We start from the raw sequence: 18,033 nt of genomic DNA, 5'->3' as shown, positions 1-18,033 counted from the left end.
AGCTGGAAGGGCCATTCTGGGGCACAAGCACACAGACGTATGTGGAAGAGGGGTAGGTGCTGTGCCACTCTGGGTGGCAGTGATAGTGCTGAGTGGCTGGATCAAACATCACCTGAAACCTACCTACCACTGGACTTTCCAAATTCATTTAAGTAGATTTCCCGGGTTTTGATGTGTGTGTTTTTTTAATAATCAAAAGGAACATCTCTATAACCTTCCAATGCATCCCTTTTTTACCTGAAATTGTTAGAGTAGATTTATGATCCACAGAACCCAAACAGAGCAGAAGCTCTTTGGGAGAGTTTAGGATTCAAAGCAGTGTCCCTGCATGTCCCAGTGACAAGCTTCCTTTTCTTGGTCGGAGGCACTTGGAGGAGAGACAAAGAGGTTAGGACTTTGCTGCAGGAACACGCTGTCCTCACAACACCCCCTTCTCAGCCTCAGAACTGCTGGTATCAGACTCCCTCTGGAGGTTGGACAAAGGGTGAAGCCAGGAACTCCTGAGGCCAAAGGGCAGGGCAGGGGCCTGGGAGAGAAGGCGCGGGCTTCCAGTAGGCAGAAATGTGTCTCCTGTTTCCCTCGGGCCCCCACAGCACAGATGTCGTCCACAGTGAGTCGAGCTGACAATGGGGACGAATAGCATTCCCTTGACAGGCAGTGACCAGCGCTAGGGCAGTTCCAGGGGTAAACCAAGTCTCCTCAAGGCAAAGCGGCTTAGCCGCGAGTGGTGGCTTTGGGATTTGAATCTGCATCTGGTGGGCTCCAAGTGTGGCACCTTGTCCAATATCTGCCCTTGAATTTCCCTTCTAGCTGCTTCTGCAATCAGCAGCCCCTCCAGACGTCCCTCGGAGGCTGCAGGGAGCTGACTGCTGATGAGGAAAAGGTTCGGCCGCAAACCTGCCTCCCCTCGGGCGGCTGCCAGACCTGCCGGAGGCGTGGGTGTGTCCCGTCTACCTGGCAGCATCTGCTTTTGTCATCACTCAGGGCTGCCTTGGGTAGGACCAGATCCCCTGAAGAAGCGGAAAGCCAAAAGGAATTAAAAGTAAATTTCCAAAAGGAAATACATAAGCAATGAGAATTGGCCACATCTGTGAAACTGGGCACCTCGTAAGAGCCAGGCGCTGGGCCTGAGTTTGCGCCCGGGTGGTGGACATCCAGGTGCTGCCGTAAGGACTGCAGGGCTGGCCTCAGGGGAACTGTCGGAGGCCTCGAGGCCCAGCAACTTAGGCGGTTCTTTTTCCCGGGGCCGCGGAGTACCCTCCTCTCGGATGCCCAGCACTGCTTCCACCGTTGGCTTCCTGTCATTTCTCAGGGGCCCCGGGGCAGTCAGCTCAACCAGAACCATGATACCAGTTTGAGTCCTGGTCCCACGCTCATTGGCTGTGTGACTTGGGGTAAGTCAATGCTCCTCTCTGAGCCTCGGTTTTCTCCCCTGTACAATGGAGGGGCTTGTGCTAGGCCAGATGTTTTCAAACTGCTGATTGCACCTGTCCGCGGGCTGTGAGCTCAACTGACGGATTCGCAACAGACACCTACTGATGTTTTTCCGCCTTCACGGTGAGGTGTACACCCTGCCCTTTCTGGGAATGACCACGTGCTTCTCTGATCCCACCCGGCACCTTGCTGGGCACAACTTGCCTACTGGTTAAGTGACTCGCACTCTCTGTTCTGTTTCTTTGCACAATGCCTGCCAACCGAGAGTGTGGCTCGGTCAGAACTAGGGTCAGGCAGCCCTGACTCCACTGTGGCCACCTCTCCAAGCCTCCGGGTCAGCGTCTGTCTCTGTCATGGGAAATAACTCCACCTACCTCACAGGACCGATTTGTGAATTTGAAGTGAGATAATGCATGCAAAGCTCTTGGCTTTGTGAGAAGCATGTGGCGAGCCCTCTAAGACAACAGGCTCCTGTGGTCAGGAGAGCCCTCGGCACCTCCCTACCGCCGAAGATCAGCTGGATCTTGGGCACCTGTTTTCTGACTGGTTGGCTGCAGCTGAGCTGGGAGGATAATGGCTATCAAAGGACTTACTCTCAACTTTCTGGCTTCCTTCGACTGGTGGCCAGACTCTTCTCCCCTCCAGGATAGCCCTGACCCCCAGCCCCAGAAGGGACTTACTTCAGCATCACCCCCTTTCGAGAATGCATGTTTGGTAGAGCATGTCACTGGGTTTTATTGTAGTTAAGGTAGGGGAACAAAAGCCCACTGAGACCTCTGGGACCGGCAAATGATTTGACAGGAGGGTTCCCTGTGTATGGTCCTGACTTGTGCCTGCAGCGCTGTGCTCTGCTCCGGGCTGTACTCCGAGCAAGAGCCAGGTCAGTGGCCTAGCTTTCTGTCTTCTCTCTGACCTCGGGTCTATTTCTGATCCTTGTGAGGCAGCTGTCTAGAGTGGAAATCTCCACTGAGGGACAGACCTCTTCTCAGTGCTGGAATCAGGCAGAACCCCACAGGAAAGTTGGGCGGGTTTGGTCACTGAGTTCCTGCGTGGCACTAGGCAAATTGCACCAACTCTCAGAGCTTTGTTTTCCGTATCTCCATCGGCTTAGGGCAGAAATTGCCAATTGTTTTGGCTCATGTTCTAATGCCAACTGCGGGGTACAGGTTACTCTGATGCAGTATTGAGATGGATTCTGAAACTGTGTTTTGCTCACTAGGAGAAGGTGGTGTGATTGACTGGCAATGTCTGCCATGAATCGAAGGGTGGGCAAGAATAATATGTTTGGTGTCACATCCTATCTACCCCAACCCAGAAGCTCTATAAGGCTCCTTACAGTGTGAAATGGCACAGATTCTTAAGATCTCATTAGACCACACAAAATTTAAGAAGATCTCTGTTGATTTGGCCTTTTTTCCAATAGCACCCTTGGTTTCTCCTGGTGAGCACCACTTTTTAGCGCACACTGGCATGGAGGCCTGTTCAGACCACCACATCTCACAGCCACAGTGACTGACTCAGACAAGGAACTCTCCTCCAGGCCAGGTCCCTGAAAATCAGTCCTAAGATCCCCCAGTCCCAGCCAGCCCACTGGATCCAGCCAGACCTAAAGCTAAACCTAATCCTACACTTTTAAATTCTGTGAGCTAATACGTTGTCTTTTATGCTTCAGCCAGCATTAATCAAGAGTTTTGTCGCTTATAACTCAGAGTCCTAATATGCACAGATTCTTTCTTTTCCCGTCAGGCCCAGAATGGGCACCAAAGAAGGTTTGGCTAATATGACAGTGAGAACATCTGGGGCTTTGTTTTTGTTTTGTTCTGTTTTTTCTTTCTTTCTTTTTTTTTCTTTTTTTTTAATCCAGCCAAGACAAGAGGCCTAGAATGCAGAGAAAATGGGCCAATTTCTTCAAATGGAGAAGCCTGGGAGACCCCTCCTGAGGAGTCTCTATGAGAAGATGGCCCCTGCTTTGGATGAGTAGAGTCAAAAAGAAGGCAAATTGTCTGGAACATCCTTCTGTTCCCCCGAAACAACGTTTTCGTGAATGCTTTTTCCTTAGCTTCTTGGGGCACTGAATCTAGTTTGGTTAAAGTTTGTTTAAAAACATTGCCATAAATCATAAATACCCTTGAGAGGGTCCATTAACCATCAACCAGCAAAGTTAATATCCCTGCACTCCCTTCTCCTCCAGTTAAATGGCCTGGAACTCCACCCCAGACCCAGAGGAAACTTCCCTGCCTTGTCCTAGAGCATTTCAAACTTGAGTTTCTGCTTTACGTTCTTAAGGTATCCTCGTGCAAGCTCAGAGTACTGGCCTGGCTCCTTCACAGTGAGGCGACCGTGACATGGAACTGACAGCTCTGGGCATTTCTGGAGTCTGGCTTTGGAAGTTTTTTCTGGGGCCAGTTCTTCTCTGCCCCCGCCCCCACCCCACCATCCGGGAACCTGAGAGGCACAGCAGCAGCAGCAGGAAAATAGTGAAGCCTTTGGAGTCAGACCTGGAGACGAATCCTAGCCTGACTCATACTTGCTGTGTCATCACGGACAAGTTGCTTAACCTGCCTGAGCCTCAGTTTTCCTTTCTGTAGAATGGCGATAATAATGCTACCTAGCAGAGGGCCGTTTCTGAGAACCCCATGTTATGATGCTTGTGTAATGCCTGAGTGAGTAAACGGTGGCTCTAGTGGTGACAGTCATGTCATTTTGATCAGCTTAGAGCAGGGGGGGAAGGAAGGAGGGTGGGGGAGAGAGAGAGAAAGGAAACTCTCAGAGCTTCTGCGTCATTCCACCCTGGGGTGGGGACCATAGCCTCCCCAGCCACCCTAGTTCAAGGCTCGCCCTGTCCAGTGCACCAGCCCAGCCTCTGGAGAGCTGGCAGCTTCATCCTTTCAGGGGACTGATTGGTCTCTTTCTCCCCCACACGGGGAAACTGAGGCTGGCCCTCTGCCCAAATTCCAGAGTCTGTTGGCAGAGACTGAGCTGTGGCAGAAGCTCTGACCACTGGGTCTGCGGGACTTTGTTACAGTGGCCTGAACAGACTGAGACAATTGTTACACACCCTCGTTGCTCTTTTTGTCACTCCATCAGCACAGTTAGCACATGACTGATTACGTGTGTGATCATTTCTGTAACAGGTAATAGTTTGGGAAATATTACTGTACTTTCCCCTTTGCCTTTCTGAGTAAGCAGCCCTCCCTTCTTGGTCCTCTCATCTGCCTTCCTGGGAAGACTGGGGTATGTATGGAGGCCTGCAGAGCTGAACCGCGGCAACATGCAGGTCCTCGTAATCAAAACAGATTTTCTTGTGAGATAGTATAGGCTTAAAAGCCAGCACTGTGAGAAAACATTTTTTAAAAGTCCGTTAGCACCCTGGCCGCGTAGCTCAGTTGGTTAGAGTGTCATCCCGATGCACCAAGGTGTGAATTTGACCCCCGGTCAGGGCACATGCAAGAATCAACCAGTGAATGCATGAGTAAGTAGGACAAATTGATGTTTCTCTCTCTATCTCTCCCCATTCCTCTCTCTAAAAAAATCAATTTGAAAAAAATTTTTTTAAAGTCTATTACCTCCCAATTAACATAGCAAAGGCAAAGAATTTCCCCAAATTATTGAGAAAGTAGAAAGGTCTTCCTTCAATACCTAGGGCAGGAGCCCACGCATAGAAGAAGGGAGGTCACTCCTCTGTCCTTCTTGGCTCAGCCGGAAAAGACAGAAGCATGGAAGAGGGTGGTGGTGAAGAGTGTGGACTCGGGACTGCCTGGGGTCAGATCCCAGCTCTGCCACTTCCTAGCTGTGTCACCATGGGCAAGCTATTTTGCTTCTCTGTGCGTCACTCTCCTCATCTGTGAAATGGGACGAGGAGGACTTCCTCACAGTTGCTGTGAGTATTAAATGAGTTGATGTGTGAGCTACTTAGGATGGGCTTTGGTGAATAACAGGCATTCTACGTACCCAGTGGTCTATGTATTCGTGTTTTTAATACAAATAGAATTAGCTCCAAAGGCTAGGGTTTGCACTGCCCCTCCGGGGGCTCAAGGGGAAGCTGCACTGAGACCACCAGCTACCGGTATAGAGTGGGACCCTGGAGCTGCAGCAGGTTGAAAGGAAGGAAGCTCTGATGATCCGCTTTCCCTGGCTACACAGGGTCCCCCGTGGCCAGGATGGGGCTCCACACATGCTTACTCAGGCGGGGTCACACTGTTAGGGCAAGGGGCGTTGTGACTGCGACAGGGGCTGGTGGTGGAGATGAGGGGGTCCGAGCCAAGGTGGAGGCAAATGAGCCAGACAGGGCTCCAGGCCCCAAGCTCCTCCAGCCGCCAGCTACAGCCGCATATGCCAGAAAGGTAAGCGGCAACCAGGGCAATAGACACAGCTGCAGACCCCACCTCATCCCCTCACTGAGTCTCATCATCAACTTACCTCTGGACACACAGACCCGAGGACGCCACCCCAGAGAGAGGCGGAGGAGGGAGCAGAAGGAAATCTGAGCTGAGCATTACCTAAAGGCCTGAAGCACTGGATCAGATTAAACTGACCAGATTACAGTGACTCTGGTGTTTTCCCTTGTTGCCCTGGGACTGGGGTTTGTGAGAAAGCTCAGATCAATTACAGGAAATAAAGAGAAGACATTTCTCTCCACATACACAGGTGACAGTGTGAGTAAACGGGCCTCATGTCAGTCACCAGGAGGGATGCTCCTGTGGGCGGGAACCACACGGTCCGTTCAGCACTGGGTCTGAAACGCAGTCAGCGCTCAATGAACATCTGCGGGAGAGGCAAATGGGAGTTTCAGCTCTGACTCTCCTCGGCAGCCGACCTGGGCCACTCTGCAGGACTGGGGAGGGAGAAGTCTTCTCGGCTTCCTCAGGGGCACAGATTTTGGGGTCAGACCCAGATGGGTTCAAACTCTGGCTCAGCCCTTGTGTGGGCAGCTTCTGGCATGGCCCCGATGATCCCACCTCCTGGCAGTCACACTCTCTGAAGTGTGAGTGGACCTAGTGACTTACTTCTAATAAATATAATACGGCAAAGTGATGGAATGTCATCTCCAAGGTCAGGTTGCAAAAGACAGTGACTCAGCTCTCTACATACACAGGCACACACCCATGCACTTACACACACACAACATACGCACACACATGTGCACATGCACACATACACATACATATAGGTTCTTGGCCTGCTCACACTGACAAAGCATTCTGCCATGCTGGGGAGGCCTCCAGCCAATAGCCAGAGGAACAGATGCCCTCAATCCAAGGACCCACAAAGAACTGAATCCTGCCACTATAACTGAGCAAACCTGGAAGTTTTGCTCCCGTTCAACCTTGAGATGACTGAAGCCCTGCCGACACCTTGGCCGCAGCCTGTGAGAGACCCTGAAGCAGATGACCCAGCCAAACCATGCCTGGACCCCTGACCTGCAGAAACCTGCGATCATAAACACTTTGTTTCAAGCTGCAAAGTGTTGGGGTCATGTGTAATGCAGCAGTAGGTAATTCATATAGCTCTGCACCCGCTGACCAGGTCCTTAACCTTTGTGTGTGTACCCTCATCTAAAAGGGGCATAACAACCACACATTTCCACCTTATAGGTTCATTGCAAGGACCAAGAAAATGAGTGAATGAGTGAATGAATGAATGGGACCACTGGTGAAGCAGTGAGAAGATCACAGATTCAGGAAAGAGAACCCAAGGGGAGATTAGAATGAAACTGAGGAGCTCTCACTGAGCAGCTGCTGCAAGGCCAAGTGCCCATTTATACCCCTGGGAGGGTCCCTCACCAAGCTGAAGGCCTACCTTCATCATCACTTCCTCAGCCAGTTCTTCCCTGGGCTCCCAAAGACCAGTGCTCAGAGCTACCAGGATGCTCAGCATCCTTTGCCACCCCCACACTGAGTCCTGCTGTCTCTTCTTCATGGATTATGTTCCCCTTGGGGCTGCTGTTGCCCAAAAACTGGCTGGGCTTGGCGCCATGGAGACAAACAAGCCAATAGCCACAGCAACTGATAGCCCCAGAAATTGACCCTCATGGGAGAGCCACAGCCAACTGGCATGAGTACCGGGTCCTGGCCACAGCTCCTGGGCAGTCAGTCCTGGGGGTGACAGGGACAAAGGGGAGGGGTCAGACTTTAGCCTTCACATGGTAACAGATGCCTGATTCTGAGTCAAGAGAATAAGCTTAGACCTGGATACACATCACAGGACCCGGGAGCCTTAACAAATACACTAGTAGCACTCCCCGCCCGGGTCTGTGTGACCCCCAAGCCTGAGCTGGACCCACCATGCTGAACCAGGCTTGACTGCCTAGAGAGGCACACATCTCTCCCCCATCTCATCTGGGGCTGGAGCCACCTGGGCAGAAGGGCCGCAGGAGCCAGAAGGCAGCTGTCTGTCGTTCCCTCCCTCCTAAGCTGGGGATGTGAATCAGACCCTTGATGTCCACAGGGTATGATGGAGGCTGGTTGGCAGCCCATGGGCAACTCACCTGCAGCAGGTCAGGGTTTGCGAGTAACCACAGTGCCCTCCTGGGTCCTCCCCACTTCAGTAGATCCCACAGCCTCTCGGATGCTAGGCACATGGCCACCCAAGCTGGGTGACAACCAGCATCAGTACTGGTTTCCCAATTGCTCTGAGGGGCAGGTACCAGGAGCAGACTCCTGCCCAGTGCCCATCAGGCAAGTTAGGAGGCTGGCCCTGACCCACCCCCTGGAGGCTGTAGTGCTGTTTCTCTCTCGTCTTAGCTCAGCACCCCCATTACCATCATGGCAGCAATGGCCAGCGTTAATGGAACTCACTCCATGCCATTAGCTCAGGGAATCCCCACAAACCCCCGCCCCACAGGTAGGTTATGTGATAATTCCTATCTGGCACAGGGGCTGGCTAAGGCCCCACTGGTCAGTGGGGGAGGCAGGATTTGAACCCAGGCAGCCTGGCTTTGGGGCAGTGCTCTCTGCGATGTGGCTGGCTCCTACACACTGGCCAGCCACCCCCCAGCAAAGCACTGCAGGCTGGCTTTGTCCTTTGGGAACCCCTCATCTCCCCGGAGGCCTCCAACCCATTCACTGGCCCAGGGAAGGCTCCGGGCTCGCCTTGCTGACACAGCAATGATTTCTTGGCCCCAAAGCCACAGTTGTTGGAAATTACAATCCTTCCTTCCTGATTCTGAGCTCATGGCTCCAAGAGGCTCCTAATGCACACGTCTCCCATTATCCAGAGAAAGTTCTTTCCATGGCCACGACCCAGGCGTGTTAAAATGTAAACCACCAAACATCATGTGGCAGCAAGCTCATTTGTCTCTGTCAGGCTCCACTCCGGCCCCACCAGGCCCCTCTCCTCTCACTGTCATCCTGTGAGGGTCTTGGCCAGGCCTGGCCCAAGAAGTCAGGGCCCATGGACCCGACAGAGTGAACCACTATGCGAGCATTTAATAGCATTGTCTCGGTGTCAAATAAATCATACTTTAATGGACCATTTTTCAATTTGTAGCCCCAAGTCAAGACTCTAAAAATGTTACCAGCTGTCAGGGATGAAATGTGTGCCTCAGGCTCTTACATGCATGGGGGTCATGCGCCTTCCCACCCGTGGGAGAGCCGGGCACCAGTGTTCTGAGGCAGGACACAGTTTCATGTTTGCCACTCTAAAGACAAGATTCCTTCCCCCACTATTTATAGCCTCTTTGGGGGACATGTGTCTGGAGGAGGTATGAGCCAGGAGAGGTATCTCTCAGAAGGCCGGGAGTCTAGGACAGCAAGTGTGGTGACTCCATGCTCTTGGAATGGGATTGGAAGGTCTTGAAAGCTTACCAGCTTTGGAGTCAGAAAGAAAAGAGCCCAAACCCCAGATTTGCTATTTATCAGCTACGTGACCTGGGACAAGTCAGTTCACTTCTCTGGGCCTCAAACAAGTAATCGTAGAACCCTCTTCCCAGATTGTGGAGAGGGCTAAATGGGAGAATAGAATAAAGGAACTTAGAATGTGCTGCGGGGATCTTGCAATAAGAGGAATGTTAATAACAGCTAATATTTATTAGGGGGTGTTGTGAATAGAACAGTATACCCCCAAATATGCATGTCTCCCCAGAGTCTTAAAATATGACCTTCTTTGGAAATAGTCTTTGCAGATGTAATTAGTTAGGATAAGGTTGTACTGGATGAGGGTGGCCCTAGATGCAATGACTGGTGTCCTTGGAGGGGAGGAGCGGACACATGGAAGAAGGCCTGTGAAGGCAGCAAGTATCTGCTCATTCACCTGCTCTCTCATTCAGGAAAATTCCAACAGCAGGCCAGGTGGGGACATGGGCCGGCATCGATGATACAGGGAGCCCTCTGGCCCAATCGATGCCCTCGAACAATTCTAAGGTCATCCCTGGACTCACCTTATCTGGGTTTTTTGCAATTGCTGCCACTAAGCAGTAGAACAGGGAGAAAATAGCAAAATACAGGCAAAACCACCCTTACAATGCAGCCCAACAGCAAAGAACCCCCACCCGGGTCAGGAGTGTTTTTCCACCAGGAAACCAAAACAGTTCATCCGAGTTTCTTCACCCTTTGTCCCAAGACGCAAAAATGTCAGAAATGTGCATGGACTCTGGCCTGAGGGACGCTGGATCTCGCCCCCGCGGTCCATTTCCTGCCCGGGCTGAGGGTCAGGGTAAAGACCACGGCCTGAGGGTCAGGACAGTGGGCCGGCTCCTGCCGGGCCGCTCGCCTGCCCAGGGCGCGGGCTGAGGCTTCCTTCCTGGGCACCAGTTTTCTTAGCTGTAAGCTGCGGGCGACAATGCCTGGTCCATCCCCTCACAGACGTGAGCTGGAGCAGACAACTGCGGGGCATACTGGGCTACTTTCCTCTGTCCTCCTAAGGAATCGGCACCATGAGAATGGCGCCTCCCCCAGACCCAGCTTTACAACGCGGGGACTTGGACTGTGGGCAAATCCATTTGTATTCACAAAGCACCAACTGCATGCTCGACGCCACGCCAGTTCCTGGGAGGTTATTTACAGCTGTTAACACCGATGCTTAGCAATACCGGCAGTAGCCACCCTTCATTGAGCATTTGCTAGACCCAAAGCGTTATGTGCTTCGCCTGGCTGAATTTTCACAACAGATCTGCAAGACGCGCATCATTAGAAACCCCATTTTCCAGGGAAAACTCAGTTCAGTGGGAGTAACTTGCTCGAGGCCCCATAGTTCAGTTGGGCTCCCCTTAAACTCTGTTCCCAAAGCAGACACTGCTGCCCATAAGTACCCACGGCCCAGTGGGTGGCTGCGGTGAGACCGGGACCCTCCCCTAAATGTGACATTCCTTCCACGAGCTTGTATTTCTAGTGCCCAACACAGGGTCAAACAATTCATACGCATTACGTTGCTGAGAGCTCATAAAACTTTCCTAAGAAGTTGTTACCATTATTATTATTCTGTTCATAAAGATGAGGACATGGAGGCCCAGGGGGTGACATGGGTGGTGGCACTAACAAGTCAGGACCAAAATCTGGCCTTCCTGACTCCACATCTAAGGTTTGTCCCCACCCTTTCAAAATGGAGCTGGACACCACAAGTATTAAATCCATGTAGAGACAGTCAAGGGTGTTGGAGAAACAATCCTAGGGGGCTTCCTGGAGGAAGAGGATCATAAAGGATGGGCCAAACCTGCAAGGCACAGATTCCCTCTCTTCAGACAGCTCAGGGCATTTGCCAGGAACCTGGGAGCTGGAGCTCCCCAGCCCCAGCCTTCTGAAACTTAGCCTCTGGTACCTCATTCCCCCAAGGGACTCAGGAGGAATCTGTCCTGCCTCCCACCCCGCCCTGCACCACCCCACAGGCCTGTCTGCGTGCCAGGCCAGGGCTGGCCCTTCGCCCTGTGCACCTTTCTTCATTCTGCAGGCCTCAGGAAGGAAGGTCCAGAGCCAAGGTTATCGTGGGGCTCACATACCTTAGGGGGGGGCTGGGTACACAAAACCACAGGTTATTCAGTGTGCATTGTTTGCGATCGCAAAAGACTGGAACCAATCTCACGTCCATCAGCAGGAGACTGGATAAAGACACTGGCACAGCCACATACCACTCAAGTGTCAGCCGAGGAAGAGTGGGAGGTCATGAGAAAATACTAAAAGTTGATATTGGGGAAGAACTTTACATATACATGGGCAGGGCCTCATCCAAGCATATTAATCCTTTCATCAATCTCAGGGAGGGGGCCACGATCCTCACTTTAAAATGAGGAAACTGAGGCATGGAGAGGTCAAGCCCATGGTGCCAGGCCAATGGCTATAAACAGCGCAGCTGGGATTGGGGGCAGGCAAAGGGTGTCAGAGCCGCGCTCGGGACCACTCTGCCACATGGCCCCCCAGACTCTGTCTGGCCTCCCTCTGCCAGGGGCACCCAGAATCTGGGAAAGAAGAGAAACACGCAGACAGCCTTCAGCATCCCCCGCGCTGTGCTGGCCTGGAGGCATTAGAAGGGGCCTGACAAACGGATTGTGATAACTCAGATGCTGTGGTAGCCAACCTCTCTCTCCACTCAATTATGGCCAGCGGGCCCACTGATTATTTTTATAGCCTTTCCTGGAGTCATGACAAGGAAAACGAAACGATCCCCAGGACCCCTTTCATCACTAACAGCCGTGTTTCGCGGATGGGGGTGGAGGAAGGAAAGAAAAATCAGTTTTTCCCCCACTTTGAGCTCATCAACAGAACTCAAGGCCAGGCGGCCAACATGTTGGTGCCGAGAAAAGCTGTTCTCAAGCAGAACTAATTGGCAACAGAAGTGGAATTTCCCCCCAAAAAAGGATAAGCATGCTTTATCCCTGGGAATTACCCTTCGGAATAGGTATTCCAGACACGTCGTGTGCAGCTACCCGCGTGCGGCTGGCAGCCTCAGCCAGACGAGGCCGAAGGTGGCCAGTGCTGGTCACCAGTCGACCGGGGCGGCCTGTTTTACACTAAAGTGTTCACGAAGGTCAACAGCCCAAACCAGCCCAGCCTGGAGTGGGCATGGCTCTCCTCTTGCCCAGCATCACTTTCCTCCTCCAGGAACAGCAGCTGGCTTCGGGGTCCCCCAGGCACTGGTTTGGGTGGAGCTGATCCCCCCCAGCTCTGGGGACTGCCTGCCAGTGAGCGCACTCCAGGGCTATTTCAGGAATGGGCATACAACCCAACCAGAAACAACAGGCAGGAGAGAAAAAACCCTGAACAAGGCTTCTGCAAAAGGGAGCTCTGCCATTTTAGAGGTGCAGAGAGGCGACACGCACCGAATCCAAGACAGCAGCGATTGCCGTGGGAAGGAGCACGCGGTGGATATAAATGTCAGCGTTCTAGTTCTCAGTGGGCGGGGGGATAAGGTGTTCTTTATTTTATAAATAGGTGTAGTGAGACTTAGATGGAGGGGTAAAGGAAGCCATTCAGGAGCCTCTCTCAGTGTCTCATGACTAGATGATGATTGATTCAAGTCTACCTGAGGTCCAGTTTTGAAAGTCTTGAGGAAAGCTCTCTAGACCTGGATTTGGGGACCAGAGACCTATGGGGACTCCTCTCCCTGGGTAAGTGAGCAGAAGACCTTAGGCTGTTCCCTCCGCCATTAACTGGGCACAAGCTAGAGGTTCCCCGTGACTCTAATTCAGGATTCTCCCAAAAAGTCTGGCTGTCTTGTCACCCTTGGCAACACAGCAAAGCAAATATGTCCACAAGTATGTATTGAGTGCCTACTATGTACAACAAGCATTTATTAAGTGCCTACTATGGGTTATAGCACTGATAAAGCAGACAAAAATAAAAATAAAAATCCCTGCCTTCAGGAAACTTACATTTGAGAGGGGCCATTTAAGCAAAGAAAAATATATAATATGTTGGATGATGGTTGACAAGTGGAGAGGAGTGGGTCTCATGGAGATCTGGACATTAAGTGTCCCAGGCAGAGGGGAAAGCAAGTGCAAAGGTCCTGCGGCAGGACTGTGCCTGGCACCATTGAGAACAGCAAGCCCAGTGAGGGGGAGAATGAGGGAGATGAGGTCTGGATCCTGCAGGACCTGTGGCTATGGTGAGGACTTTGCCTTTTACCCTGGGTGAGGTGGAAGCCAGGACTGGGGGAACAAAGATGTCTTGAGCAGAGAAGGGACAGGATCTGATTTCCTTTTAACAGAACCCGACTGGCTGCAAGTAGAGAACAGACTGTCACAGAGGCAGGAGGAGAAGCAGCAACCTCAGTAAAGAGGCAACTGTAATGGTCCAGAGAAAGATGATGGCCACTTGGCCCAGACTGACACCGTGGAGGTGACAGGAAGTAGCCAGCGTCCAGTTGCAGGCTGAGGGCAGAGCCAATCAGGTTCTTTTTACTGAAGCATGGAAGCAGCTGGGCTCTACTCATGTGTTTTGGGTGAAGGAAGTTTGAGACCAGGTTTGAAATAGAGATGTGGCGATCAAAAGGGATTTCTTCTGCCTTTTTTTTTTAAATCCTCACCTGAGGATATTTTTTCCATTGCTTTTCAGAGAGAGAGAGAGAAACATAGATGTGAGGGAGACCTATCCATTGGTTGCCTCCAGCTCATGTCCCAACTGGGGCGAGCTTGCAACCAAAGTATGTGTCCTTGGCCGGAATCAAACCCAGAACCCTTCAGTTCACAGGCAGATGCTCTAACCACTGAGCCAAATCGGCCAGAGCAAAAGGGATTTCTTCTTATAACCTCCTGGGACTTGTGTCATGCCTCATTGAAAGGAACGGTTTAGGTCTTCATGGGCTAACAGGGAAAACACCCGGGACACATTGTCGAGTGAAAAAAGGTAGAGGCAGAATAGAACGAGAAATGATCACATTTTTGAAAATTATGAGTATGAGCGAATGAATGGTCTGGAAGAGAAGGCACACCTGGCTCTCAACGATCTGGAGTGAAGGTTTAAACTCCGGATTGCCCTTCCTGCCACGCAAAATAAAATGATAATAGACCCCGTTTTTACTTCTTTTCAACATTGCTGTGGCATGGCTCCCCGCTGCCATCACAACACGCTTTTCTTAGCCAGTGTCCCTACCTGGGCCTCCTCCTTGGCCTGGACTGGAAGGGAGGTGGAACTTGGAAAGGAGAAATATTTTCCTCTCGTGCTTGCTGGCTTGGGAGAGCTGGAAAGGGCCCACCTGGCTCCTAAAGTTTCTAAAAATAGAAAGTTGTCTTAATTTTCCTATAGTTTTGGCTTAGCCGTTCCTTCTACTTGTGCCAAGATGCCGTTTGTATTAGAGAATCGTTCGCTGTGCGTGAAGATACAGGCTGGCAGGGGCGAGACCTGAAACGGAGCAGAACGGGCGGCAGCTGCCACTGGGGGTGCTGCCGGTGTGGACGGCACCCCCTTCCCCACCCAGCCCCCGCATCCACTCCAGCGATCCGGCAGGAAAGAGCAGTTTGGCTCTTGGTTTGTTTTAGCTGAGAAGAGGAAGTTGAAGGGACTGTGTCCAAGGCCCAGCGCCTGGAGTTTGAATCTTTCTGGGTAAGGGCTGAGGACAGGCCACGACAGGGCTTCTGAGACCCTAGGCACAGGCATATATGCTGTGGGGCCAGTGTGCGCTGGTAAAGGGTTAACAACAAGCTCTCCGGAGAAAGTGTGTGTGTGTGCGCACACGTGTGTATATATAAATATGTGCACATACACATGCACACGCACGCACACACTCACATATACTTAGGTTTATCATAGGCTGTATTGATGTAAAGGATGTGTAGCACACAATTTACAAATAAAAATAAAATTTATGCCCAGCCGGGGCGTGGCTCAGCGGTTGAGCGTCGACCTAGGATCCAGGCGATCGGGGTTCGATTCCCGGTCAGGGCACATGCCCGGGTTGCGGGCTCGATCAATGACTCTCTCATCATTGGTGTTTCTATCTGTCTCTCCCTCTCCTTTCCTCTCTCTGAAATCAATAAAGATGTAGTTAAAAAAAATAAAAAATAAAAAAATAATAAAATTTATGATACCCCTTTTTGTAAATTTCATATCATCAATTGATTCACTCAGAACGTTTTCATTGATCTTGCCCCTCAACTCTTGTATCTATAGTCTACCTATGGTTATAACGGGTGAGTGACTGCAGTTTCTCAGGAATGTTGGTTGTTGTTTAATTTCACCTTAAGGAGTGAGGCCAGTGTGATACAACAAGGAGCACACCAGAACGTAACTCGCTTGTCAATGGAATGAGCGACTTCCTCGATTTTTGGGGGGATTCACCATGTAAGCTAGAGAGAGAACAGACTTTTATGTTTGATCTGCATCGTTAACTTTTTCTCCCTCACTTTCTCAAACCCAGACAATGAACAAAACAGTAAGTCAAGCCCTGTGTTGTACTCATTTGCCAATTTGCAAAGTATAAATACTCCCAATGTGGCCCGTATCGGGCTATCAACTTGACATCACTAAAAATGAAATTGGGAAGAGACGCACACCATTGTATATACAGGGTGTCCACCAAAAATGTATACACACACTTTGAATAATTCTACAGGTAGTGTTTGTTAAAATACATCTCATTTTAATTTAACAGCTATTAGTTGTTAAAGTGTGTATACATTTTTGGAGGACACCCTATAGTATTCCCACTAGACAGCTACCATAGATGTAAATAACCTCAGGAGCACAGGTAATATGGATAGGGTGACAAACCGTCCCAGTTTGCCCGGGACTGCAAGGGCTTCTGGGACAAGTTATTCACACTAGAGCTGGGACCACCACTCAAGTCCCGGCTTGAGCCTAAGGCAGAGCCAGTCCCTAAAAGGACAGAAGGTCTGAGTCAGTACAGAGCTGCTGTGGGATGGAATTTTCCAGGGGAGAGAAAACAGGAGGCCACATCTGGGTGCCAGGCCCTCCTACTCTGCCCAGATGCCTGACACCCGAGGGATTTCCCACCTGCCGAGGCCCTGCTGCCTATTTCTTATCTCTTGGCTGCTGCTGGCCACAGCTGCAGGGACACATATGCAAATAGCCTGCAATAATTTTAATGTGTGATTCCCGGGGGTGGGGGGAGGCATGTGGAAAGCACTGTTTGTGTTTCACAATTCTGTTTCGTCCAGAGTTAGCAGTGGGGGCCCGGAGTGATTTGAAACACATTTTTGAAAAGGCAAAACAAAATTGGAACAGAACCCAGTAGAGACATGTGCCACTCTTTCCACCCCACCGCTCTCTCCACCCTGCCTAATATTAACCCTCTTCTCTCACGCCCATGAGCCTCCTACAACAGAGCAGCAAACACTGCAAATGGCATCGGGCACTGTTCCGTCAAATCAGGAGCCCCTGCCCATCCCAGGACAGTGTCCCTCTCCCGGGGCTCACATACCATCCCGGTAGCTAGAGGCTGCTTAGCCAGTCGCTGCTTCTGTGCAGCCTCTCTGCCTCCCTCCTCCAGAGAGTGCTCCCTCCTCCTTCACCCCTGCTTCCTGGGTAACCACAGACTCGTAGAAGACAGAATACAGGCTACTGGAGGTGGGAAGATAGTGAAAGTAAAGTTAGAAAAAGCGAGATCTGAGTCTCACCTCTGCCACGGACCAGCTGTGTGTCCATGGGCAAGTCATTTCACCTCTCTGTTTGCTCCGTGTACTATGAGGGGAATAATAACAATACCTACTCCACAGGGGATTATGGGCTCCCCTGAGCTAAAGTTTCAAAATGCCTAGCACAGTGCCTGGCACACAGCAGACACACACAAAATAGCAGTCATAGAAAGAGCCCCTTAAAGATCACCACATTTAACAACTCAGTTTTAAAGATGGACAAACAGAGGCCCAGAGAGGGAAAGGAACTTGCCCAAAGCCACACAGCAAGATACTGCAATGCCATCTTAGCTTCAACGCAGGCTCCCTTCACCGGCTTTGGGAGCTCCAGGTTGGAGGGTGAGAATGTGCTGCCCTCCTGTCACCTCACCTCCCTCTAGAGTCTGACCCCTGGGCCAGCGGCGCGCACAGAACGGTCGCTTCACACTCACCATCCGCAGGTCGGGACTTTCAAGACCGGGTCACGCCATCCTCAAAGCAGCCTGGCCGATCTCTGTAGCGAGTCTGGGCTCCCATTCACTGCAGGGCTCCAGGAGAGGAGCCAGGACTCGCCTCCCGGGAGTCCACCGTCCCCTTCGTCTTTGTGTCTTTGCGGACGACGGGCTGTGCGCTCTGATAGCACAGCCGGCTCTTATCTGGCCTGTGTCAGGGTGCAGGCGGCTGTGGAGCCGGGGTTCCAGGAAGCCTGCCTGGGGCGCCCCCAGCGGGTCCCGCTCCCCCGGATGCTGCCTGCTGCTCTGGACGCGGCCGATTGCCTGTCAGTGTCACTCGGAGCTCTGCCTGGGAGAATTCCATGTTGGCCCCCAGCACGCGGGGTCCCCACCCCTTCACGTCCCACCCCCCACTCCCATCTTGGCAAGGGGACTGGGAAAGGCAGCGAGTTTCAAGTCCGCACAGCGCTTGTGGTCGTGTCCTGAACTCTCCGCGATTAATCCTGGAGCATCTGATTTCTGCTTCGCTTCGGAGGGGGGTGGGGGGACGCCTAGAAGTTTCTGTTTACTCCATTCTGCACCGGCTGCGTGCTAATCACAAACAGACAGGGACGCAGCCTCTCGGGCCGCTCCTTCCCCTTCTTACCT

At 51.7% G+C, this 18,033-nt stretch overlaps 1 protein-coding gene across 3 annotated transcripts in view; it reads right to left on the bottom strand.

Moving 5' to 3' along the window:
• RIPOR3 (RIPOR family member 3) overlaps positions 1–17,747 on the bottom strand; it is a 59,039-nt gene extending 41,292 nt beyond the window's left edge. For 2 of the 3 annotated variants that reach the window (XM_081148530.1, XM_081148531.1), the window contains exon 1: positions 17,386–17,747. Coding sequence is in view for 2 of the 3 variants with exons in the window: in XM_081148531.1 (XP_081004657.1) it covers positions 17,386–17,388 (3 nt within the window). In the remaining variant the exon portion in view is untranslated. The remainder of the gene's footprint in view (positions 1–17,385) is intronic. The other variant, XM_081148529.1, reaches the window with a different exon arrangement.
• Between the last annotated feature and the right edge of the window lie 286 nt (positions 17,748–18,033).

The sequence above is a fragment of the Miniopterus schreibersii genome, assembly GCF_964146895.1.
Source record: "Miniopterus schreibersii genome assembly, chromosome: 10".
Lineage (NCBI taxonomy): Eukaryota > Metazoa > Chordata > Mammalia > Chiroptera > Miniopteridae > Miniopterus > Miniopterus schreibersii.
The sequence above is the reverse complement of the archived record's forward strand: the minus strand, read 5'-3'. Positions and strand labels throughout refer to the sequence as shown.